Genomic DNA, 25,453 nt, shown 5'->3' on the forward strand with positions numbered 1-25,453 from the left:
TGCAGTAACTTCAATCTGCAATCAAACCCGACAGATCTCATCAAACACCTCCGGAACTTATCCAAAAGAACCTATCCTAACCATATGGCCCACCATCACCCCAGAAGAAACCGCAGCCACCATGAAGTCCCTCCACTCGGGCCCCATTGGATCCCTGTCCCCACCACACCGACTCCAGAAGACTGTAACCCATCAGCGCCATGCTCATATCCATTCTGAGTGACTTCACCTCTTTTGCGCTCTTCCCAGATGCTTGGAAACACACAACTGCCCTCCCAATGTTGAAGAAACCATCTGTGGACCATTGAACGCTCAGCAACTACAGAACGATCTCCCTGCTACTATTCCCGGACATGGTCTTACAGAAAATCATCAATAGACACCTCACCGAATACCTCACTGACCACCAAGTAGTTGACACCAGTCAGACTGGTTTCAGCCCCAAGAAGAGCTCGGAAACTGCCCTCAAGGCTGCCACAGATGACATCCAGATAACTGTGGAAAGAGGAGACATTGCGACCCTCATCCACCTGGATCTCTCTGCAGCATTTTACACAGTCTCCCAACCCATTCAACACATATCTGACATCAAAATCAAAGGACATGCACTCTGATGGATCTGATCCTTCCTGACTGGAAGGACTAAATCAGTCAGCCTAGCACCATACACCTTGGATGCCCGCAACCTCTTCTGCGGAGTTCCACAAGTATTTTCCCTGAGTCAACCCTCTTCAATGTATACATGATCCCTCTATCCAGCATCATCTGCTCATGCAATATCAACAGCCTTGCCAATGCCGATGACTCACAACTCTATTTCTCCCTTACTTACAGGATGCCCAGTAGCCGGATCAAGTTTAATGCCTACATGACTGAAATTGGCCACTGAATAAAGACCAAACTGTCTAAAGCTGAACACAGACAAGATTGAAATTGCAAACTTTGTGAAGAGCACATCACCATGGGACTTCACTTGGTGGCCAACAGAACTAGGACCGACACCCACCTCCAACACCCACACCAAAAACCTCGGGATATTCTTTGACAGCAATCCCAACATGAAGGCCCAAGTCAATGCCGTTCCCATCTCATTCTTCCATACCCAAAAGATTCTGAGGAAGATTTTCAAATGGCTTCCAATCAGCTCCCGGAAAACTGTCACAAACCCCTTGGTCACAAGCAAGCTGGACTATGGGAACACCATCTATGCTTGGATCACCAAAAACTCACCAGAAGGCTTCAGCACTCGGGTGCCAGATTCGCTCTCAACCTCCCACACCGCACTCATATCACATCACACCTGAAGTAGCTTTACTGGCTCCCCACTCACATATGAGAATGATTCAAACTCCTCCCCCACTGTTTCAAGGCACTACGTAATTCTGGCCCACCATACCTCAAAAATCATATTTACTTTCACAAACCTTTCAGATTTCTCCCCCATCTGGACTTCTAATTGCAGAAATCCCAGGCATACGGAAAATCAGATCTGGCAGTCGAGCCTTCTCCATCATTTGTAAAGCTGTGAACGACCTGCCACTACACATAAAAGCCTCCTTCTTCTCACTTCTTGAATTCCGCAAGCAGCTGAAGACCTGGCTTTTCCAGTAGTCCCAGTACACCCAAGGTGTGCCTACACTTACATCTGCTCAGCACCAGGCTACACTCCTGGTAAAAGTGACACTGCAAATCTGTGTTTGGCTGACGAGCTTTCCCAGTCTGTGTACGTGGCATCTTCAGAGATGTTATGTGCATATGTATACACTTGTAATAAACTGTGTGGCGATAACCTATGTAAACCCCTGCAATTTATTTTATTAGTTCTGTTTCAGTGAGAGATTTACTTAGTTTAATACCAGGAGCCTTTTGGAAAAAAATATCCTTTCCACCAAAAATAAATCCGTGTATGTCCTTTTGGAATATTCGGTATCTTTGTCTTTCTAAAGCGTGCATTAGGATTCAATAAATCAGAGATGCAAAATGTTTCAGATGCATATTGAGTGCTCTCTTGTAATATTGCTACTTTGAGAACCTTGAAATTAAAATTATCAGAGTGAAACAAAGCTTTTTCCTGAAAAAATATGAACCATTATTTCCCCCTGTTTGAAATATATTGAAATATGTAGAGTTTTACTTTCCTTCAGACAATAATTGCATCTAAAGCAGTTGGTCTACTGAATTTATCGAATTCATCTGGGCAAAATGTTCCCTTGTATAATCAGTGAACACAGTGGTTGAGAGGTTAAAGCTGGCCAGTCAACTTTATCAAAGTGTCAAGAGCAGCATTGCTTTATATTTGCAACCACATCAACTAGAAACATATTGTTTCCTTAAAATGTACAGATTATGTAGCACAGTGGATTTATATTGCCACTACGATAGTCTAGAGATATCCAGAAAGCTCAGAATCGATGACACGCTAGAAGATTTACTAGGAAAATAAATATATTTGTATCTGAACAGTAAAAATATTTCCACTTATGAATTGCATGGCTAGTGTACGAGCGATGGTTAGCAGAGCACAGTTTTTTTTTGTAGTTTATCATTTGTTGTGTTTTTTGATGTACGGCATTCACTTGCCATGTACATGTTCTGCGTTGCCTTTGGCTGCACACGGCAAAGGTTATCTGGAAGTTGTCCCCCTGCCAAGTTAGTTGCCCAGCAAAAGGTCAGGATTGCATCCAACTTTGGCCATGTGCCACGGAGATTGTCCTCTTGCCGGAGTTGGGCAGAGAACCAGGCTGAAGCACTGTTGCCATCCCGGCCAAAGGCTGTGCACAACCAGGAACAGGTATATGGAAGGTGAATCCGTCATTAGAAAACACCAGAAATCAGCAAACATAAACTCAAAAAAGCACATAAATTAACCAGTTATTATATGGAATGCACACCCAAAAAATCTCACCACGCCTGCCATGCTCAGTGCCTTCTGCTGTGCACAGTGGGGTTTGGCCCCAGGGCCTGGCCTTATGTCAAGCCAGTCACCCAACCCTTAGCGCCAGCCAACCGCAGCTGTGCATGGCCTTGGGTCGTGCGAATCAGGGGGTGAACGCAAGACCTGACAATCCGCTTCCGTTATCTGTGTAGGGCCTATTAGAGAACAGCTATTGTATTGTGTTTTTTCGGTGGCTCATTAACCCAACATCCTTGGTGTGGTTTTTCCCCTAATCTTTTGCCTTCAGACCTCCTGTTTTTGATGACTTCATTTTTACTGGCCTTATGACTGCACACTGCTAACCAGTGTTAAAGTGCTTGTGCTCTTCCCCAAAACATGGTAACATTAGCTTATACCCAATTGGCATCTTTAAATTACTCGCAAGTCCCTAGTAAACTGGCACTACCTGTGCCCATGACCTGTAAATTAAGCTCTACTACTGCGCCTGCAGCACTGATTCTGCCACCTAACTGGCACTCTAAACATGTCTCAGGCCTGCCATTGCAGAGCCTGTGTGCAGTTTTAAACTGCTATTTTGACCTAGAAAGCAAACCATTTACCAGGCGCAAACCTTCCTTTTTATACATAAAGGTCACCCCTAAGGTAGGCCCTGGACAGCCCATAAGGCAGGGTACAATGTATTTTAAAAAGATGGGCATGTGCTTTTAAGTTTTAAATGTCCTGGTAGTGAAAAACTCTCTCACTACTGCAAGGCCTAGCTCTCCAATAGGGTTACATTGAAATTACATTTTAACATTTTATAAGTGTAATTTCCAAAATGGGTAAATGTAACCCTTTCATGTTTAGTGTCCCTGGATTTGCAATTTAAAATCCTAATTTATGGTGAAGTTCAATTCAAAAATCTTTATTTCGGTCAGTTTCGACCATAAAAGATACAGTTATAAAACACTTTAGTTTAAATACAATTGATATAAATATATAAATTACTGTTGAACATAGTAGGAGGATTTTAATAAAATGGCAGTTAGATTACCTATTTCATCTATCGCCATTAAAACTTGTATATTACAATAAATACAATAAAAGCTAGGCAAAATTAACAAAGGCAACATTGATTTAAAAACCATAACTTTTTCTTTTGTATATACATCAATTTCTATTTGGGTGAAGGTTTCTAATTACAAATTTTTCTTTATCGGTTCGATCATTTCAGAATCACAATTTCCCATAAACACCCATAGATCGTAAAGTGCAAGTGCAATATTCACTAAAAACATTTACAAAAATATACATAATCCTAACCTGTTATAACTTCAGCCCAGCTTTGGCTCTTATGAGCTCACATTGAATAAATATCTACTTACACTGAAAACAATCAATTGTGAGGTGTCAGTCTTCAATATACGTTCAGCCTCACTACAATATCTAGTATTCAGGTTTTTTCAAAATGGCTTTATCCACCTTTTCCTAGGTCTATCATATGTGGGACAAAAGAATAATATATGTAAGTCATTTTCTTTATTGTTATTTGAGCATAATACGCATAGTTCACTACTTTTGCAATCATGAATGTTGCTCCATCTTGATTTATTGGCATTTGTTTGAAGCACCCCATATCTAAACTTCATGAACAAAGATTTCGCTAATTGCGGCCATACCTCGTCCAGAAAGGGTTCAAACTGTGCTACATCTTTAAACAAAAGAAAAGTAGATGTTAATGACCCAATAAAGGGGTTATGTAGCACGCTATTGATGTAGGCCCAAAAGGTGGACTTTAATAGTTTCTTGCAAGCTAGTGTCAACTGGGCGGCTTCTTCCCAGTAGTGCGATAAGCCCAACTTCGACATCCACAAAGCAACATGTTTAAGCCATGGGATGTCCCTTCTCTTATCGTTTCTCATAATGTCTTCTAGGCCTTCCTTATAATGTAGCAACTCTGGGGTTGACCATATCCTCACCCAAAATAAAAGTGGTCTTAATAAAGCATGGTGGTCAGTGCGTTTAATGTTTAAATGAATAAGAATCGGAATTAGGTGAGTTCTAATGGGAAGGCTTAATAGTTTCCTTAAAAACTTGTTTTCTCCCAATTCAAAATTCTTTTTGCAGTAAGGTCCCCATATTTCAGCTCCATAAAGGGAGGCAGATTTTGCTTTATATTTGAATACTTCTAAGGCACGGGATACTGCCTTTGAAGTGCTGTCCCCATGTTTCTTTAAAATAGGAAGTGAGTTTTGAAGCAGAATTAACTTGTTTTTTTCCAATTGCGGCTTCCAGGATAGTTTGGTATCCAATGTGATGTCTAAATAATTAAAATTTTGCACATATTCTAATTTTGGATTATTAAGCACTAAATTCTTTTTAAATGATCTATGAGGATTTATTGACATGTATTTAGTTTTGCTGGAGGTAATTTTGAGACCTTTCATAGTACAAAATTTATGGAAGGAGTCCATTAAACATTGCAATCCTTTTGGGGTTTGTGAAATTAGGATAGTATCGTCAGCAAATAGAAGCGCTGGCACTGAATCACCCCCCAGTTTAGGTGCGTCATTCTGGCAGCCATTCAAATAATTAGGGATGTCATTTACGTACAGAGAGAACAGGGTGGGCGCACACCCCTTCTCACCGGGATGGCCTTGGTAAGTTCACCCCTCGGGCCCCATCTTACTTTAGCAAAATTATCATCGTGGAGCCTGATTATTTGTATGAGTAGTTCACCTGGCACCCCTTGCAATCTCAACCAATCCCAAAGTAGATTTCGGGGTACAAGGTCGAACGCTGCCTTTAGGTCTACGAAGGCAATGTACAAGTAACCCCCTCTTATGTGTATGTATTTCCAGCATAGACATGTAAATCTAAATACTTGGTCGATCGTACTAGTTTTGATTCTGAATCCTGGCTGAAATATTGAGAGAGCCTTATTCTCTTCAATCCACTCATTTAATCTATTTAAAATATGCCTAGCAATTTTTTTTTGTAAAATATCAATTAAACTGATAGGGCGATAGTTTGCAGGGTCATATCGGTTGCCCTTTTTAAAAATCGTCATAATTTCTGCCCCTTTCCATGTTTCGGGTATCGGTGTGCCTGAGGCTATTGCGTTACACAAATGATTTATGTATGGTCCCCAAACACTAATATCATGTTTCAGTAAGTCTCCCGGAATTTTGTCAGGTCCGGGAGCTTTCCCCGGTTTAACTGCTTCAATTGCCACTATTGTTTCCTTCATGCTAAAATTTAAGTTAGGAATCTTTGGAACAAATGCCAAGTCTTCAATAGTGCCAGATTGCAAACATTCGGTGTCTGTATAGAGACGGGAAAAGGGGTCAGTCCAGGTATTGGTGTACAAAACAAGTCCTTCTTAACACTTTGTGACTGATTCCCCTTCGCTATTGTTCTCCAAAAACCGGACTGATCCTTAGACTTGGCTGTACTAATCAAGTCTGTCCAAATATCATCATCCCATGTTTTTTTCGCAATCGCAAGAGTTCTCTTATATTTTATCCTTTTTTCCCTAGTTACAGTTATGTTGTTATTTTAAATTGCCTGGATAAGTTCTGCTTTTGCTACCCGGCAACTTTTGTTGTACCAGCGATTTGCCACTTCGTCCCTTTCCTTTCTTCCAGTAGTACTCTCCTTGGGTATGTTACTTATAACCGGAGTTAAAGCATCTACAAGGGTGTTATGTAGATCTAGCGTTGAAGTTTTATCATCTAGTAAGTGGAGGAAGGATGTAATAGTGTCTGCAAAGATGTTATAAATGCATGTCATGGACTGGCTGTTCCCCAAAATATGGGGCAACTTTAGGGCACGTTGGTTGTTACTTAATATAATGTCATCCACAGTAGTACTGTTATCTCTGATACCCCAAGAAGTAGAAAGGAAATATTGAGACACTAGCGACAATTGTAGGGGACGATGGTCACTCTCAGTTCTTGGATCTATTTTTAGATCGAGGACATGTGACCAGAACTCTATCGACACCAATATGTAGTCTATATGACACCGAGAGCTGCCTCTACAGAATGTATATGCATTTGGCCTATCGGAGGGCAGACGGGTGAAGTTCAGGTTTTAGATTACTATTCTGAAAATGTCATTTTTAGAAAGTTGGCATTTTCTTGCCTTAGCCATTTGGTGCCTGCAGCCTGTCTCTTGGTTACATGACTGGGTGTGGATTACAGTTGAGCTTTGTGTATTCCTCCTAGACAGCCACACGCAATGGGGAGCTTAGGTGTCACTGGATGGGCCACCAGTGGCGGGATGGGAGGGAGCAGCTGGACCCAGCCCCACTTACACTTGAATTGGCTGTGTCCTGTGTCCAAACATAGGGCTTCCAACCCCTGTAGTTAGTGTGGAGCTAGGGCCAGGAAAGAAGGGCACCTGTGCATTTCAAAGGCATGCCTCTAGAAGCTTCTCCTCACTTCAAAGGCACAACTGGGTATAAATACTGGACCTCGGACACCACCACTTCAGTACACTTCTGGACCTGTGGATACTTTGCCAGGAAGGACTGCTGGGCTGCTGAATGGACTGACACTTTGTTGAACTGCTGCTCTGATGGAACTGCTGCCCTGCTGTGCTGACCTGCTGGCCTCTTCCCTGGGTGAGAAGGACTGGACCTGCATTTCTTGAACTCTGAATGACTCCAAAAGCTAGTTAGCTGCCCTTCTGAATCCTTAGGGACATAATGGGCTTTCAACAACCTTGCATCTGCACTTGAACTCTGTGATTCTACCCTGCCAAGTGGTGCCACCCCAGTTCTGGACCCATGGAAGTGGACTTAAGGTGCTCTGCCATCCTATGTTGATGCAGCAGAATCGATGCATCTCCTCTGCTGTACAGCACAACCCCCAGTAGAACCGACAAATTGCCACTGATGCATGATTGGAACCGTCGCAAAGACCTGCATTGCAGCTCTTTGGGGCTGCCACATCGCCCCGACTGCACGATATATCTTCGGTGCAGGCCCTCACATCCCTCATCGATGGCAGGCTTGAAGATGACAGACTCTGCATCTCAGCTAGTCAGTTCTTCAGAACCGATGTATCGCCACAACTGCACATTGCATCCTCAATGCCTGACTTCGCATTGTAAATCCTGTTGAAGGGATCCTCGACCACAACTCAGGCCCTCAGACTACAGCCTCACCGCATCTTGAAACCGATGCATCGCTTCGGCAGAGCTGCACATATTCGACGCAGATCCTCCCAGTGCTCTGCTATTCAGGATTTAAGGTACCCTGCTCGGTGGGCCGGACTGTGTCCCCGTAGCCTGTTCGTTGACAGCTGAACTTGTGACTTTGTCCTGGTCTGGAAAGACTAGTTATCCACAGTTGGCACGTTGTGCTTTTGGATCTATTTTCACAGAAATCTTTGAAATTGCTTGTCTCTGGTTCTACTAGTTGAATTTTTGTTGTTTTAGTCTTGTTTTTTTTAATTAAGTTCTATTTTTCTAACTTGGTGTGAGATCCTTTTAGTGTGGTGTTTTCACTTTATTACTGCCTGAAGATTTGCACAATTACTTTACACATTGCCTCTAAGTTAGGCCTGGCTGCTCTGTGACAAGCTTCCAGAGGGTTGAATTCGGTAAATTTAGGTATGGCTTGTGCCTTGCCCTGGCAAGGATTGTGGTAGCTGCTTGACCAGGGCTCACCCTCAGTCAACCAACAACCCAATTTCGTACAGGAATTTTAGGAGGGGTTCATGTTTTTGTGGGGTTATGTTTTTTTTTCCTTGGATTTTCAAACTATTGTAAACAGCCTTAGTAGAGCTGTTTAAAATAAAAAAATATATAACTAATGTAGTTTCTGATTGTGGTCTTCCATCATTTGGTTCCCAGGCCTAGGATTCTATTTCCTGCACCATATGTTCTTCTTGCTCCACATGCCATATAGAGCAAAGATGCTAGTTGGAGGTTGGTCTCCCTTGCTTCTTGTAGCACGGTTTAACATGGTATATGTTAAGAAAAATGATGTAGCCGTAATAAAGCCCTATGAGTCCTCTAGAAATTCAGTATACTGCGAGACCAACTGAGCATGCCGAAAGCCATAGTGCTCAGTGAGAGCAGAAATGTAAAACTAAAACCAAAAATTGTTTTCGAATTCCGCTGTTAGTTGTTTTTGAAAAAAGGTCAAATTGTTCCCAGCATACGGAGAGCCAAATGTTTGTGTTCTGTGCGGGAGGCGCAACATCAATGTTGCCTGCCTTCACAGACGACGGTCCCTGAAACACCTCTTGGATCAAGTCAATGGAGCAAAGATGATCTTCTCCGGTTTCCACAGCCGTTGCTGAGGAAGCACTTGATGCCTGTAAGCCTGGTACAGTGCCAGTGTCCATTCCAAAAGGAGCTGGAGCATCCCGTGGTGGCTCTAAGAATGCCAACATCAGGATTGGAACACGCTGACGAAACTGCACTACATGGGCCTTTTTCTCAGGTCCAGCAGTACATCCACGTCCGGAAGCGCAACCGATGGAAGTATTAGACAGATGTCCAACACGCATTCATGTCCACAGAATAAACAGCAGCAGAGTACAGGCTGGACGCAGTCTACCCAGACTGATCTGTACGATAGAAACCAATGCTCGCTTAGCTCCCGAAGCCAAAGTGTGCCCAGATGGAGTGCCATGCGTTCATGGCAACGTTGCTCCAAGAGCACTTTTTCCACCTTCTTGGAATTGGGGAAGTCCACTGCGTAGCAGAAAAATTAAAACCAGGTTACCCACTATCAGTAGCAGGATCAGTAGAAGCCCTCCAAAAAATGCTTCCAAATAAGGAGTGTTAGACCTGGCACTATTGTCGTGGGTCTCCCCAACATTTTTGCCTTTGCCTCCTGTGTTTTTGCTGTGTGTTGGACTAGATGCTTTGGGCACTTTGCCACTGCTGTTCAGTGCCAAAGTGCAAGTGCCCCCTTAGTGATTCCATGATTGGCATATTTGATTTACTTGTCAGACCCTCGTAGTGCACTGTGTGTGCCCAGGGCCTGTAAATCAAATGCTGCTTGTGGCCTGCAGCACTGATTGTGCCACCCACGGAAGCAGCCTGTAAAATGTGATTCTGGCCTGCTATTGCAAAGCCTGTGTGTCGTCTGGACTGACATGTCGACTTGGCAAGTGCACACACTTGCCAGTCCCTAAACCTTCCCTTTTCTACCTATTAGTCACCCCTAAGGTTAGCCCAAGGTACCCCTGTGGGCAGGGTGCAGTGTATGTGAAAGGCAGGACATGCCCTGATATGTGCGGCATGTCCTGATAGTGAATTACTGCCAATTTCGTTTTTCACTATTGCAAGGCTGCCTGTTCCCCTAGGACAGAATGGGGAGTTTGTTTCTAACACCTTATAAACATGACCCTGGGAACAAGGTAGGAAAATAAAGTTTAATATGACTGAACTCAGAATGTTAAAGTGAATCTTTTAGTGAGGGTGATTTTTACATTCTGTGTTTGAAAATACCTTTTAGAAAGTCGGTATTTTCTTGCCTAACCATCCAGTGTGTCTCTGCTAGGTTTGTGTATTGCATGTCTGGCTTTTGGATGACAGGGGCTCCAGAAGTCTAATGAGTCGGGGCTGGGCTGAATAGACCTGGGCTGCATTTAGAGTAGAGGGAGGAGATTTCCTTTCACCTGAATGGGCCTGGTCCGCCTTCAAAAATGCTGTCTCCACCTCCTGACAGGAAGCCTCACCGGTGAGGTCAGAACAGGTTTTGGCTGGGTACAGACACACTCTGCCTTCAGAGAAAAAAGGATTTGTGTGTTTTTAAATAGGGGGCCCAGACCCCAGACATTTAGATCACTTCTCGGAAATCAAGAGGAACCTTTGCCAAGGAGAAGAGCTGGAGAAGCTGAGGAGGAATACTGCCCCCAGTGCTGTTTGCTGTCTGAGGTTGGCCTGCATGGGCTACTTGTTGCCAGGGAAAGGAGAAAAGGACTTTGCTACTTGCTTTGTCCCCCTGCTTGAAGAAAGGCTCTCCAAGGGTTTGAACTGAGCTTGACCCCTGTTCTAGAGGTCTCAGGAACAGCAAAGCACCCACCGTGTCTGTGGGCCACCATCTCCGATCGTCTCAGCAGAAGAAAAGGGTAAGCCACTCTGTCATCGAGTCCATCACAGAATTCTGTGTCCTGAAATCCCCGCCAAGAGCAATGCCTCGCTACGCAACGCAACCCTGGTCTCACCGACTCCGTCAACGAGCCACTGCTTGCACCGCGTCCTGAGGGCACCACACTCTGCAACGCTTCTCTACACGCTGCAAGGACGTCACTGACTCTGTCGCTGCCTGACCCGAACATCGACCAGCTCTGTCTCCACACCATGAACTGCCAGCACCGCAGTGAGCACCGTCTCACCCTTCAACGCAAGTCCTGGTCTCACCGACTCCTTCAACGAGCCGCTGCCTGCACCGAGTTGTGTGGACATCGTCTGCCGCAACTCTCCGCTTCACAACGCAACCCTGACTTTTGCCCTGACCGACTTGCACCAACGTGTTGGTCGCAACAAGAAAGGTACTGTGTCTGAGTTTGTCGACGCTTTAGCGGGCCCGTATCGACATAGTCAGCTGGAATGGTTAGACTCTGTTGTGTTCAGTATCGCGGTAGCCTCAGGAGGAGCTACCGAGTCGGAAGAACTGTGTTTTTTTATTTTCCTGCAATTTAAAGTTTATTTTGCACAAGTACTATTTTTCAACAGTATTGAATGTTGGATTTTTATTGTATATCGTCTTGTTGGTTTAGATAAAGATTTACTATTTTTCTAAACTGGTGTGGTGTCCATTTTTAGTGTTTTCACTGTATTACTGTATGTGTTCACAAATGCTTTACACACTGCCTCTGAGATTAGCCTGTCTGCTCGTGCCAAGCTACCAAGGGGGTGAGCAGGGGTTATTTTAGTAGTGCATCCCCCTTACCCTGACTATAAGCAAGGGTCCCTATTTGGCAAAGGTACCTACCTTTGCCAACTAGAGATCCCCATTTATAACAAGGAGTTAATTAAAAATGGAATAACTCCGAAAACCATCAGAAAGGTGCTTAATAGCCCAGAACCAATGGTCTTAAATAGGTGTACTATCCCACTCGTATCAAGCACGTTAAAGATACGATGTACCATTTCTCCAAAATGGATAAGGAAGTTAGTTCAGACTAGAGCCTGTATCTCAGCTGAAGACCTTGCAACCTGAAGATCAAAAGTCTCTCGAGCTGAGGTTAAGGCCACCTCCTTCTGTAAAAGTATGGCTTTCAGTCTGCTCAGAGAATCAAACTGTATAAAGGAAACATACAACGAAGGCCATAGCGGCGCCTCCCTGACTGTGTAGGTCGGGGGAAACAATACTTGCATACAACAGGTAACCCTGGAAGTTACTGTGACCAGATATGCGATGCCCGGACGCATCCCGCAACAACCTTGATCATTCAACATCAGATAACTCCCGTTCGAGAGTGATTTGAACACTGGATGTATCATGGTAGCTGGGAATCCTTTCAAATGACAAGATAGGTTTGCAACCGAAGCATTGCAAGCTCCGTGAAGCATATTATCCTGACAAATTAGAGACCCTCTTAACGAATTCTCGCAGTCTGAACCGCTGAGAAAAACGTCAGTGTCCCCATTCCTGCATCTAAATCTGTAAAGTATCTCCCAAGATTCATGGATGTATTCCTTCCCTAACGCTTCATACCTGCCTACTTGATGATACTCTAAGCAGTATTGAAATTGGAAAGTTGTTACTGGCAAAGTGAAATGTGGCCATACATTAACCATTCTGTTGTATGTGACTCAGCCACGGTGACAGGTAATTCGTCTAATTTTTCAATGTGCAGCATTGTATATTTTGCATCTCTCTGTGCCATTGTTGTCTGCCTTCTTATTAACTTATAAGTTGAAAACAGAGACGTACTGCTAATATATCACCAGGTTATGTGACCGGAATGCAATAATTGTAGCGTCCAGCTTAAAAAATAGAATGGATCATAACTGTGATTGCCCATGTTGTAGGATGGACATAGCCTGTTCCATTATATCTATAGCAGAAGACACAATGTTGCCCAGTGAATAAATCCTGGATGTTAGTGTTGTCATGCCATTATAGACCACTGCCAAAGCCTTTTCTAGGTTAATCCTTTCAAGTGTATGCAACCTCTCTGTAGCTTCCTGTTGAGAGATTTTCCATACTTCGTTGTAAATGGCGTATAAGAAGCGTTTATGGTGTATTTTTCGGGGACCTAGCAAAAAATCCCTTAAATCTATGTTATCTGATAGTAAGGACAGGTGTTGTTTCACCTGGGACAGTGTTGAGGTTCTTCGCCAATCTAGGCATAACTTCCCAACACTGTAGGAAGTCAACACCCCGCATGTTCTTGTTGTACATAGCATTGGTCCAGCCTATGGATATTGAACCCTTCAGTGATACGTTTGAATCTTGATTGACACCCATTTGTGTCGATAGGCCAAAACAACCCTTCCAATTGGGGTCTGAAGAATTGTATGAACCTTCATGTATAATGTCATTCAGTGTATTCTCACTACATGATGTATAATTTCACCAACCCTCAAAGTGTGTATGTGAGGGAATCTGAGGTGTGTGCAAGTCCTTAATTTTGGCTAGTCCAAGACAGGAAGTTTGTTGCACTGTTTTGTTCAGGAAAATAATTTGCTCTGGTAGGAGGTATGCTCTAAATAAAGCCTCTGTTCCCTGACCTTGGCAATCTTTAGTCCCCCAGACAGATTTTGTCTCTATGGTGTCCCTCTAAAAGTCAAAACCCTGTAAAGACAGTTTAGAAATAAAGGAAGCAGAATATATCTGTTTTGTGTTGGTAAGCATATTTTCTTTGCAGGTGTAGGTGCAACCTTATAGTTATATGAGGTCAGGTCTGAAGTGTTAAACCCAGAAAACTAACCAAGGTTATGTGCAAGGGTTTGTGAACTACCCTTTGGTGGTGTTGGGCAATGTTCCCATTGATGGTAAGTAAAAACATTACGTGAAATACTTGTCTTATGCAAGAAATTATGACCATAGTGTTGGTAACAATACATGGTGCCAAAATCTGAGGTTCATCACACAATTTGTTTTTAGAAAATGCAGCAGAATGTTCTAAATTAGACAGCATACTATTCACAGTTTCAAAGTCCCAATCATCAGAGAATGTACTGGCGGTGATGATATCATTCAAAGAAATGTTAAATACATGTGGTATTTTGAAAAGTTCAGTGGGACCAAATACTAAACCCTGTCCCAAACTATTCCTTCAGGAACTGTTGTAATGTTTACAAAGGACAAGTATCGTCTTTCACGATGAGAGGACGTATGAGGTTTCTGGACCAAGTTCACATGTTGTACTGCTGAGCATTCTGGGAGATAATGTCCATTCAGAAGCAGGAAAAAGACAGTCACAACACCTATCCAGAGGACTAGGAACAGTAGACCAAATGCTGTAGCCAGGGAGAAGCAAAGTTAGTCTTTTTCAGCCAAAGGTAGATATTACATACTTTTTCTTTGCGGGAAACAGAAGCTGGCGGTGACTCAGGGAAACTCTGATCCAGAGAGAAGGTATCAAAATTGATGAAGTAGCTAAACTCAGTTCGATCTGTCTTTGGTAGTTAAGCAGGTTTTGTTGAACCTGCAAATAACTAATTGTGAGACATATTCACATATATGTCGGTATTAGGCCAAATAAAATCTGTGTTTCATTTGTATTTTGTTGTTGTTCAATTTCAATAGGCACAAGTTCCATTCCTTTTTTGGCAACTCCGTTACTTTGCAGAGTAGAATCTTCAAACGTTATTGGTCTTTCCATCTGAACTTCCTGTATGGTAGCGAGAGGAGATGGGCGACTACCCAGGAGCCCGTGCTGGCTGCTATTCAGTGTCAGCCACATAGTGTGGTTTGATCAGATCAATGGAGACCAATCTCTCTTTTTTTTTTTGTCCGGCAAGAGGCGAAAGTAGTACTGTTCTTGTTCCTCGGGCAGCCAGGATAGGTACAGTTGTTCTATAATACGGCCCAAGTTCTTTTTTTTGTCCACAATCTTTTCTCTGACCAGGTCCCCAATCTTGGGGACCCAGGCAGGTCTTGCTGAAACTGTTTTAACTTCCCCAGTGGCAGTGCGTTTTACTAGGATGATGTTTTGTAATGCTCGGAATTTATTAAGTTCCTGTAAAAGAGCCAAACGATCATTGATGTCAAATGCTTTTACATCAGCCACTGCGCTGCCACCATTGAGGTCAGGTACCCACATTCTCGTCCCAAACAGGACCTCCTATGGAATACGGCTTCCCAGGGAGCTTCTTGGCATGTTATAGGTGATTGACCCAACTGCCACCCGGGCCTAATACCCTTGCTGTTAAGGATTGCTTTAAGTCTCGGTTTTTCCTTTCCACAAATCTGATTTCCCTCTGGATGATACGAAGAGGAGTATCACAATGCCACACCCAAACTTCCCATGACTTCCTTGTGAGCCCGAGAGCTGTACCTGGGGCCACGGTCAGGATATAATGTGCAAATTGCATATGTCCCTATGAAGACTCGCAAATCCTTTATAACAGTTTGCGGGTCAGCCGAGCGCTGAGGCCAAACCCAGAGGAATCTAGAGCATAAATCCACTGCCACCAAGATATAATTGTAAGCCCCATCAGCTTGTAAGGGGCGCAGTGGTCCAAATAGACACATTCAAGAGGTCTGTCTGAAATCAGTAGTGGTGTTTGTGGTGGATGCGCTACAGTGGAACCCTTCATCTGTCTACAGATGTTGTATTTAAGGACAAAGCCCTTGGTCTGCTTGGTAAGACCTATCCACCAATAACATTGTTTCATTAGTGAAACCGTCGCAGTAATACCTGCGTGTGCTGAGCCCAGACCCTTGTGTGCAGCTAGTATTAAACCTAACCTGTGATCCATGTTTGGTATTACTCTATACCCCACTCCTGGAATTTGAGTATATGGAATATTTTGTGCATCTAACTTGTAGGAGTACTTGAGTAGAAAACCTTTTGGCAAGGCTGTGCTGTTGTTACACGAAGTGATGACAGCTACAATTATCTGTCTGTCTATTCTCTTGCGAGAACGAGTGATTTCAGCTATGGCAGCAGTTTTCACTGTCGCCTTGGCAGCTTCATCAGCCAATAAATTGCCTTCAACGTGCACGCCAACACGTTGATGATTCAGTGTATGAATCACGTGAGTCCGCAGCTAGCCTTTTTTCAGCTCTGCCACTTGTTCCCAAAGCAGTTTATGCTTCACTGTGCAAACTTTGGAATCTTTGAATCCATACTAGCCCCATTAGTGAAGATATTCATTGTATGACTGGACACAATAAAACGAATCGCACACAATAAGTGTGGGGAATTCTCGATCTGTATTTTTTAGTGCCCGTATCGGAGCTTTTAGTTCTGCCAGCTAAGCCAAGCGTTCTCCTAGAGACTGCGTCTGCTTCTAGCTGGGATGGCAAGTCTGTACTGCAATCAGGGTTTTTTCAGTTGATGCGAAACGCATTTCTGTGTTTATGTACAAATGTGATTTGTATGCAATGGGTACAGTTTCAACTTCATTGAAGGTGAGGTAAGTGTTCCCGGCTTGACCCGCAATTACACAGATCACCAAATTTGTAGTGTTTACACGTGTGTGTAAGTATTTGGAAGCTATCATGTCAGCTTGTGGGAACGAAGTTTCTCTGTGTATTCCTGTGTCCAATGTTGAACTGAGAAATCAGGTCTAATTAAGTCATAGAAAGCTTTCACTCTTTCTGCCTAATCCAAAATGTATGTTCTGCCAAAATTTAGGAATCCTAAAATGGTTTGCAGATTTTTCAGAGTCTTTGGAGGTTGGAGCAGCGCACACTTTTCGAAAACGTTTGCTGCAAGGCTTTTCCCTTCACTTGAGAGCTCATATCATAAAAATAGTACATTGAGATGGGCAAATTTTTGATTTTTTTAAAGTTACATTTGTAGCCCTCAGAGGTGAACCCCAAAATGATGTTGTTCACCCTGGTCAAATGATTCAATATTTAATTGTCCGCCAGATAAATATTAGGCCTGGGCTAAAATTCCGTTCCGGTCGCGGAAATTGCGATAATTTGACATTTTCGCACTACGCGGAGAGCACGAAAATGTCAAAATTTCCGCAATCCGCATTTTACCGGAAATTTTTTGCTTGCTCGCGCTGTAAAATAATACATTCTCGCGTGTGCGCGATTGCCTTACCTGAATCCCCGCGTTCGCCGACAAGTTTTCCCGATCCGGTCGCGTTCTCCATGAGATGTTGGATTGTTGGTAGCCATTTGCGCTGTCTCGCGACAGTTCGCGCATGCAGTAACGTCATTCGTCGCGCGATCACGTCTTTCTTCTCGCGATCATGCACCGCGAGACAAGTGAAAACAAGATGGCCGCGCCCGCGAGCAACCACATGGGTAAGTTGGTGAGCCGCGACCATGCAGAAAATACCGCGAACGGGCGGGACAAAAACTTCCGCATCTTCGCGATATTTCTGCGTGTTTGCGGAGATTTTTAACATTTTCGCGATAATTTGCAAAAGTGAATTTCGCAAATTCCGCCCACCCCTAATAAATATCATCTACGTAAGACAATGCCTCTTCATCAAAATTTTGAAGTAACTCTGATACTCTTGCTGAGAACCACCCTGGGCTATTCTTATTCCTTTGGGGCAGTCTACACAATTGATGCTGAGAGCCTAGGGCTAAGAATGCTGCTAAATTTGTGCTCTCAGGCACTATATTTTAGCAAAAGACTCCATTTGAGATATCTAGTGTTGTTTTGTATTTGTTCCACACAATGTTATTCCTTAATGCGGCACTGTGTGCATTTTGTACTGCAAATGTTTTCATGCATGTGTTCAAATGTCTGTAGTCTAAAACTAGAGGATGTGAATTATCGGCTTTCATTACGGGAAACCAAGGATTATTCATGGAAGTGGTGCAATGCTCTATTATACCTTGTTTTTCAAGTCGATCTAAGATCTCCCTGACTTGTTTTTTTGCGTCATGTTTTATTGGGTTCTGTCTCTGTGGAGATAGAGTATTTTTTACTGAGATGTTATGGTGAGGTGACTCAGCATCCCACCCTACATGATTGTGGTATAATGCAGGAGCTTATGCTACCGCCCACTCCTGCGCGTATGAATGTTTCAGTGATTCTGAAATGAGTTTGGAGAAGGCTGGTAAAATTACAGTTTCCCCCTTTGGCCATAAACTCAGGCAGATAATCTTTTTCTGCTAAAAGGATGTTGTATCCAAACGACAGGTTCTCCTAAAAGAGACCTTTAACTTTCAGGGGTATGTACCCCTACACATGGAGTGTTATTTCATATAACTGGTGTGGAACACTTACCCTAGTATCAGGTGTCTCCACCGTGATATCTTCATTCAACACCGCTGTCACCAGAAATACCATCAGGGTCTGGTGAGCAATTACTTCTGCTGTGCTGTCTAGCATCGTCAGAGCCCATTCCCTGTTCAGAAGTTGTGTCCTCAGCAGCCTGGGCATTTCTTATTCTAAGGCCTGCTACTTTCCTATTTTTAAATTGAGGATTTGATTTCTGTTTATCTTCTTTTTTGATATTCTAGTCTGAAGTGCAATGTGTGTCTCTTGGCTTGCTCTTCTGATCTGTGTTCTGACCGTCCTTCCCTCTCAGAGTTTTTCGATGAACCCTGAAAGGAACGAGAGGAACGTCTATCAGTATCCTGATCCCTGTCAGGTTTTCTAATGTTATCATGGTTTCTAAGGTTATACCTCCTGTCGGAGGGCTGCTGTTGAGGAGACACACCCCATAATTGTGATGCATTTTGCTTATTTTTGTTGCTGTTTATTATCCCATTTCTTTTCAGAAGGATCTGTTTGCTTAGAGTTATCCTTTTCAGGATGTCCTCCTACTGGTGGTTTCATAGGTCTAGCTCCCAAATTATCTCTACCTAATTCAGCGTATGTATCTTCGGTAATTTTCGGTAAATCCCGCTCCTATTGTGCAGGAGTGCATTCCCTCAGGCGTTGGCGTATAGCCACCGGTGCTGCCTGCCCTTTTATGTTTGCTAACATAAGTGTAGATACCTGGGAAAAATTGCCTATTAATTTTATCCCTATGTTTAGAGCATGTTCTGCTCCATACTCATTCTGTGTTTGCCTTAATACTTCTGGTATTACTGCTATTGAAGGGGTGCCATGAGTCCTGGTATAGATGGGAGTTATCCCCATTGGCAAGCGGATTGTCAATATTCGGTGTTTTACTTGTGGGCCTGTTTGTGGAAACAGTGCCTCTAATTGTGCTATTATCTGTGCTATCCTGAACGGCGTTTGCTCACGTTTAGTCGGCATTATTCCCATGACTGCGTTCAGTGTTTGTGGGGTAATTTTGGTGGCGGTCCCCTGTAGTTGACCTACTGGGGTAAGCCTTGTAGGTAGAAGTGTGAGTGTTGTCATAACGAACTGTCAGATTTCTGTAACGTTTTATTGTTTCTCTATGATGTGAATGTAAGTCTGCTATTGGCAATGTGTCAACTTCTCAATGTGATGTGTAAGCAGAGTGAACCGGGCAAGTCGCTCCGTCTCTGCTGAGCGGACCGAGTTTCACTTTTTCTGTGGTGTGTAGGAGGTCACCTTTAAACCAATTTATATGCTCTTGGTACGTGAGCAGAAATTCTATGCCCTGGAATAGACAGTATTCTTCTGGTATTTCATCCAGGGTATAAGAATTAAATAGATTTGTGTGTGCGTCTGCAGGTGGGAATTTGACCCATTAAGGAGAACACCTCTGTACTGAATGACTTGTGTGCCTCAATCACGAATGTTACGGTTCCTCCTAGTGCCGAGAGACCAAAATTGTCTAATTTTGCGGCCAGCGAATTTCTGACACTTTCTGAAATGTTTATTGCACCTTCCTGCTCTGCCTCTCCTGCTGCTTTTGCATGTAATACTGCTCCTGCGTTAACTTTTGACAGACATTGTTAAAAAATTGTTTCAAGGAAAAATAAGATAAGGTTTTATGCATGATTTAGGGAACTACAATGCTTCAAGCCTGAATAAACCTACAGCCAATGCATAGGGTATACCTACTCGGCTGCAGCGGATTTTTCCGTTCCCACTCCAGACATTTCTGGGTAGATGTGTGTAGGGGTCCCTGAGAAAGCAGGAATACTCAGATTTGACTGTTAAATAAGAACCAAACCAATGTTGGGCGCCATGTTGTGTAGGTCCTACAAGTCTGTATAGAATCTGCGCGTTTAAACAACATAAACTAAGGGAGTGGTGTCCAGACTGATTCCAGACACCATCGGAGGATTTGTTCTGTAGGATCTGTAGACCAACTAGCTCCCAGTCCCACTATAAGCCCCCAACCTTACCAAGGAGTGAATAGTTTCTGGCAGCTATTGAACATGACAACCCTGACCCCGCAGAGATCTTGGAAACAGAACAGTACTTTTGTCTCAGTCATTCGTGCTTACTTTTGTCTCAGAGAGATATACAGAATAAACGATGGGGACGTTTTCAAAAAAGATTTATTGAACCAGCATCATTCTAGTATGAAATACGTGTGCTGCAACAACCATGAGACAGAAACAGATGTATACGGTTATAAGCACCAGCAGAGTAAAGAAAAGGTAGAATTCTACCATAGTGCTAAAACAATGAATATATGTAGGCATATGGATACATCACAGTAATAATACGTACTCCTACGATGCAAACCCTAACTAGATGTACCTAAGTGTACCTAACATGTATGTAGGTGTAAAGGCAAGAATCCCCTTAGGATGGGGCCAACCCCATTACCTGATGTAAGACAGCGAAGGACCCCGTCTTGTTCTCCAGATGGACACCCCACAAGGGATGTCAGACCACTGCGTGCTGGAGTGTCTGAGTGCAGGAACCTCAGCACTTCGCGTCAGCATGGGCGTATTTTTCTTCTCTGGTTTGCCCAGCAAAGATGTAGTGTTTATATATCCAAAAGGTACCCTTAGGGGTTCTATCCAGAAGTGTACTATGGGCATGTCGGGCAAGGATGACGCTAGAGGTGACCCTTGTACAGAGTTAATATGCAGAAGATGGTAATCCTGGTAATCCTGCTGTGATACTGAGAATCCTAACGCATAATGCATGAGGCTAGTTTTCGGAGAAAACCACACAACAGTCATGTAGCACCTAACTAGGTAAAAGGTCAGCGTCAGTTTTGTTATGTAGAACAATGGTAGGACAGATGTAGGTAAAAGGTTGTGTAGCGGCCTAGGCATATAGTGGGGTACATTGGGGTTCATACCAAGAGCTCAGCATAGCTGGCTTTACCGGCCATTAAAGGCCCACTCCAGCAAGTCTAAGGCAGGCCACTAATGGCCGGTAGAGCCTGCTACGGATGGCTCTAAGGTTATTAGAACATATCGCCCATAGAGGGCAGAATTTTTGAATTTGTCAAACTAAGGCCTTGACGGGCCAGAGGGGCTTGAAATACCCTCCGGCTCCGTGAGGCCTCTGTTCAGAGCAACAATTGTGAACAGACATTGGAATATTGGAGCTCTGGGCTTCTACTGGCCATTAGAAGCCCGGAGCACTCCATTTTTTGTAATTGAGCTCCCAACAGTCCAATGTTCTAATATAAAATATATCACCAGACGAGGATCACCAAAATTGAAGGCTGAACCCTTCAGGTTAGTATTTAGCATAAGACTTGTTGCGAAAGAGGTAGTGAATGGGAACACCAAATATACACTCATCCCTCACATGTGGTTAGAATCTAACTATTCTTTTACTATACATTGGCTCTTGTATGCCCTGCTGACTACATGGCACACTGATTATATTTATGTGGATGTGTAGTTCTCTTCAAAACTACTAAATAAGAAAAGAACTTTCAAAATCATGGTACAGATGTGTCCATGACCAGAAAGGGATGTGAGTTGCGCAAGCTGTCTGTAAGTGTTACACTGATCAACTTCATGCCTCCTTGTATGGTACTTGGGTTCCTAAAAATGAGTGATTCGTGGAAGGGACGCATTTTAAAACTTTGGCTGTTTTGACTACCTGTGAATTGACTTTTAGTGCTAATTGAAGTTTTGGATTCTGTTCTCCGCAGGCCATAGTGAAGGAAGTCTCCACTTTGGAAACTGAAGATGAGGACAAGATTTCAGCAGCCATTTTTTACTCTATCAGCCTGGCTCAGCAGGGCCTACAGGGAGTGGAACTGGGAAATTACCTCATCAAGAGAGTTGTGAAAGAGCTGAAGGTAGGTGAAGGTGCTCTCGAATGAAGCTACACCTGTCCTAGGTCAGAGACCAGCCAACATATTCAGGTGAAGTAAGTCACTAAAGTAACCGTGGGAATGATGCTCGGGTATGCGTTTTTCAAACGGGTTCGAACGAGTGTCTACAGTGCTTTCCCTTCTTTTCCTATTCTTTCACAGAGAGCGATTTGAAGCTTAGGATATTGGCAATTGAGCTTGGAACTTGAGTTTAGTTTGGGGATGAAGTTTGGAAGATGCACATTACCATACATTGTTCATCTTTATCTTTTGTTCTAGTTGATATAATAGTGTTTACTTATTCTGAACATTACCTAATGCCAGACTTGTCATCTGTAATTTTAAGATAAATGTTGACGTACTGCAGATGTTGCTTTGTGTAGTTTAATTTTTTTAGCAATTTTATGTAGTTCACAGTCCGAGATCACCTCAGCTATGTAACATGGACATAGACATTTTCTTTAAAGGAAAATTAGCATTTATGAGTTTCCGGCAAAACATGTCCTCAAGGCAAATGAGTGGATCTTCACTGTTTTTCAGCAATGGGGAATCTTGATTGACCCCAGTGTGTCTTGAATGTAGATTATCTACAGACATAACGAGCCAGTTTCTTTGCCTAGCCTCTCAGGCTCGTCATCATCCTAAAAAATGACCGTATTACCAATAAATAAATGTTATACTTCCAAGAGTAACACTTTTACCATTTTAAGGAGCGGAAAGATGAAGGGTTTCAAGCTCATGCCTTGCAGACAACACTCCATGTCAGCAGCGTGCACTTAACTCGCTGAGCCATCCGTTAGGACGGAGGTGGGATCCAAAAAAGACTGAGGGCCCGATTACGATGCGGGCTGGAACGTGTCGACCGTTGGTCAGAGCTCTTCAGCCCGCATCGTGATCAGCTGGTCAGATTCCTTTCCAACTAACCCATTTCGATGGGGTTGGTTGGAATGTAATCCGAATAGCTTTTCCAAATGGTCTACGATGGGCTCAGAGAGCCCGTCCGCCATCCGGAAACCCTACTGTAATCCCTCGGCTGGCTCTTTCCGGCCGAGGGATTATGATGGCAGATTCCCACTGCCTTTCTGTGCCGGCCCTGATAATCTGTTTTTGGGAGCCCCCAGCAGGGGCCCCATGGGTGCAAGGCTGCCAAATGGTGGCCTAGGGAGCACATATGGTGCCCCTCTGATGAGCCCTGCAGGTGCCTGCCTCGGGGTGCAGGGATGAACTGCACCTCTGCTCTTTGCAATGCCTTTGTAAAGTATAGGGTCGCATCCTAATTCCTGGGCTGGATCCGGGGACAGGAGGTCGTTCGGTTCCAGTTCCAACCGATGTCGGAAGGACTCCGGTCAGTCTGAAATTGGAATCGGGCCCTAAAATGTTAACATTTGTGCCAGTTCTCAAGTGTTTGAGGCACTTGCTGATTAAGAGGGTCTCTGTGGCCCTCATTGGGCTGCCACTTCGTCTTCAGCATGGAGAGTGCATTTCTTAATGCAAGAAGCAGCTGCCTTCTCCCCTTTGTATCATTTTGAAGCTCCAGGAGCTGAAGGAAAGGTGCTATTTTATCATAGTGGGCAAGAAATAAACGGGAGTCCGTAATCATCAGAAACAGATGCGCCTCCTCCTAGTGACCTCCCTTTGTCACCTGTGTACCTCTTGAGCTTTGTAGAGACCCCCTGCACTGCATTGCCTCTTCCCAGTTCAGCCTGCACACGACAGATAGACTACAAGGCCCGTATTGTACCTTTCTCATTTAACTTTGTGTTAACTTTCAGTGCTTAATTTGTAAATGAAAGACTGCTGGTGCCTAAAGCTCTGCTCGGGTGCCCAGGGCCGATGCCACTAGCGCGCAGAATACCAAAGCTGTGTAGTCTTCAATTCACCTCATGCCTCAAGCGGCACTCCCTCCCTCCCTCTTTCTCTCACTCTTGCAGGTTTCTGCGGTCCCCCTTTCTGACGCCCTTTCTGTCATTTTCTTCCGTCTTTCCGCTTTGTGTGTTTTTTCCCTGGGTAAATGTTTGGTGGGGAGAGTAGGTGCTGGTCCCCAAATATAGGAGCAGGAGGCTTCCACCGGCAACAACCGGCTCAAATTAAGCACTGCCTTTAAATGTGTTTCAACAGGAAAAAAAAATGAGATATCCGCCTTTGCCACGTCATGCACCTCTTCTGGAGGCATGTTATGCAGCGCATTGTAATTTTGTGATTACGGTGAAAAACCAATATTTGCAGCCTTGTAATTGAGGCCGTTTGTCTCCTGCCACCACCGCAGAAGTTCTGCGTCGGTTCTGGCTTGGAAGGCTTTTACATCTTGTTAAGTTACCAGCTCTCTCGGTCTTCTGACAATTATTTAAACACAACTCTGTGTCCCGTTTTGTGCAGATTCCATGCAGGCACTGAGCATTGTATTTGAAAGATTCTTGGGAGGATCGTGGCCTAGCTCCCCGAAGCCCCTGCGCCCCGAGGTGCCCAAAGGAACCGACCTTGATGGAGCCGGCATGGGGCAGGAATGAGTGACCTTGTTTCAACTGAGATCAGTTCACCCTGGATCAATGAGCAGGTAACGACCGTAGCTAAAAATCCCGTTTTTGGCTGGAGTATCCTTTAGTGTAGCACACATTCTTCGACATGGTTGAAAACACGAAATCCAGTCAAGAACAAACACTGCGCTCCTTCAATATTTCCAGGCGGTAGCATTTCGCGGAGTTTTTCTCAGACATCAGAGGTGCCCTCCTGGACTTTTATCCGGCCCTCCTGGACTTTTATCCGGCCCTCCTGGACTTTTATCCGGCCCTCCTGGACTTTTTTCCAGCCTCCTGGACTTTTATCCGGCCCTCCTGGACTTTTATCCGGCCCTCCTGGACTTTTATCCAGCCTCCTGGAGCTTTCGTTTTTCTGTCGATTTACGTTTTAGCCAGACACCTGGTGTGCTTTCAGGCAGGCCTCTCGGCCTACAGTGATGGATGGAAACGCTTTAATCATTAAAGCTCTGGGCCTTCCCGCGGTAGCTCTCCACTGCGTTTCGTTGTAGCTTCTGGACCCTTCTACAGTGGCCCAATTGAGCAGAAAAATGATACATGGAATGTTTATCTGTTTGCAGTTTCCCTGCTTTGGAGGCCATGTTTAGAAGGGGCCCTGAATGTGCATGGTCACAGGCACGAAGAGCTTCTCGCAGCAAGGTCCTCTGGGATCAGATCCCATACGTTGCATCTTTAGTTGCCACGCAGGGGCCTGTGGCGCAGCAGTTCCACCCGCACCGCTCTGTGAGGTATTGTCTGTAAGAGCACCGACAGGATAAAAAAGAAGAGCTGGAGGGAAATGCCGCCCAGCATAATTCCCAGC

General features: G+C 44.0%; 1 protein-coding gene across 2 annotated transcripts in view; it reads left to right on the top strand.

Moving 5' to 3' along the window:
• The window catches only part of MLYCD (malonyl-CoA decarboxylase), a 470,115-nt gene that overhangs the window by 217,842 nt on the left and 226,820 nt on the right, over positions 1-25,453 (top strand). For both annotated transcript variants that reach the window (XM_085637829.1, XM_085637830.1), the window contains one exon: positions 21,953-22,102. In XM_085637829.1, the coding sequence (XP_085493955.1) occupies positions 21,953-22,102 (150 nt within the window). The remainder of the gene's footprint in view (positions 1-21,952; positions 22,103-25,453) is intronic.

Source organism: Triturus cristatus, chromosome 12 (assembly GCF_964204655.1).
Source record: "Triturus cristatus chromosome 12, aTriCri1.1, whole genome shotgun sequence".
NCBI lineage: Eukaryota > Metazoa > Chordata > Amphibia > Caudata > Salamandridae > Triturus > Triturus cristatus.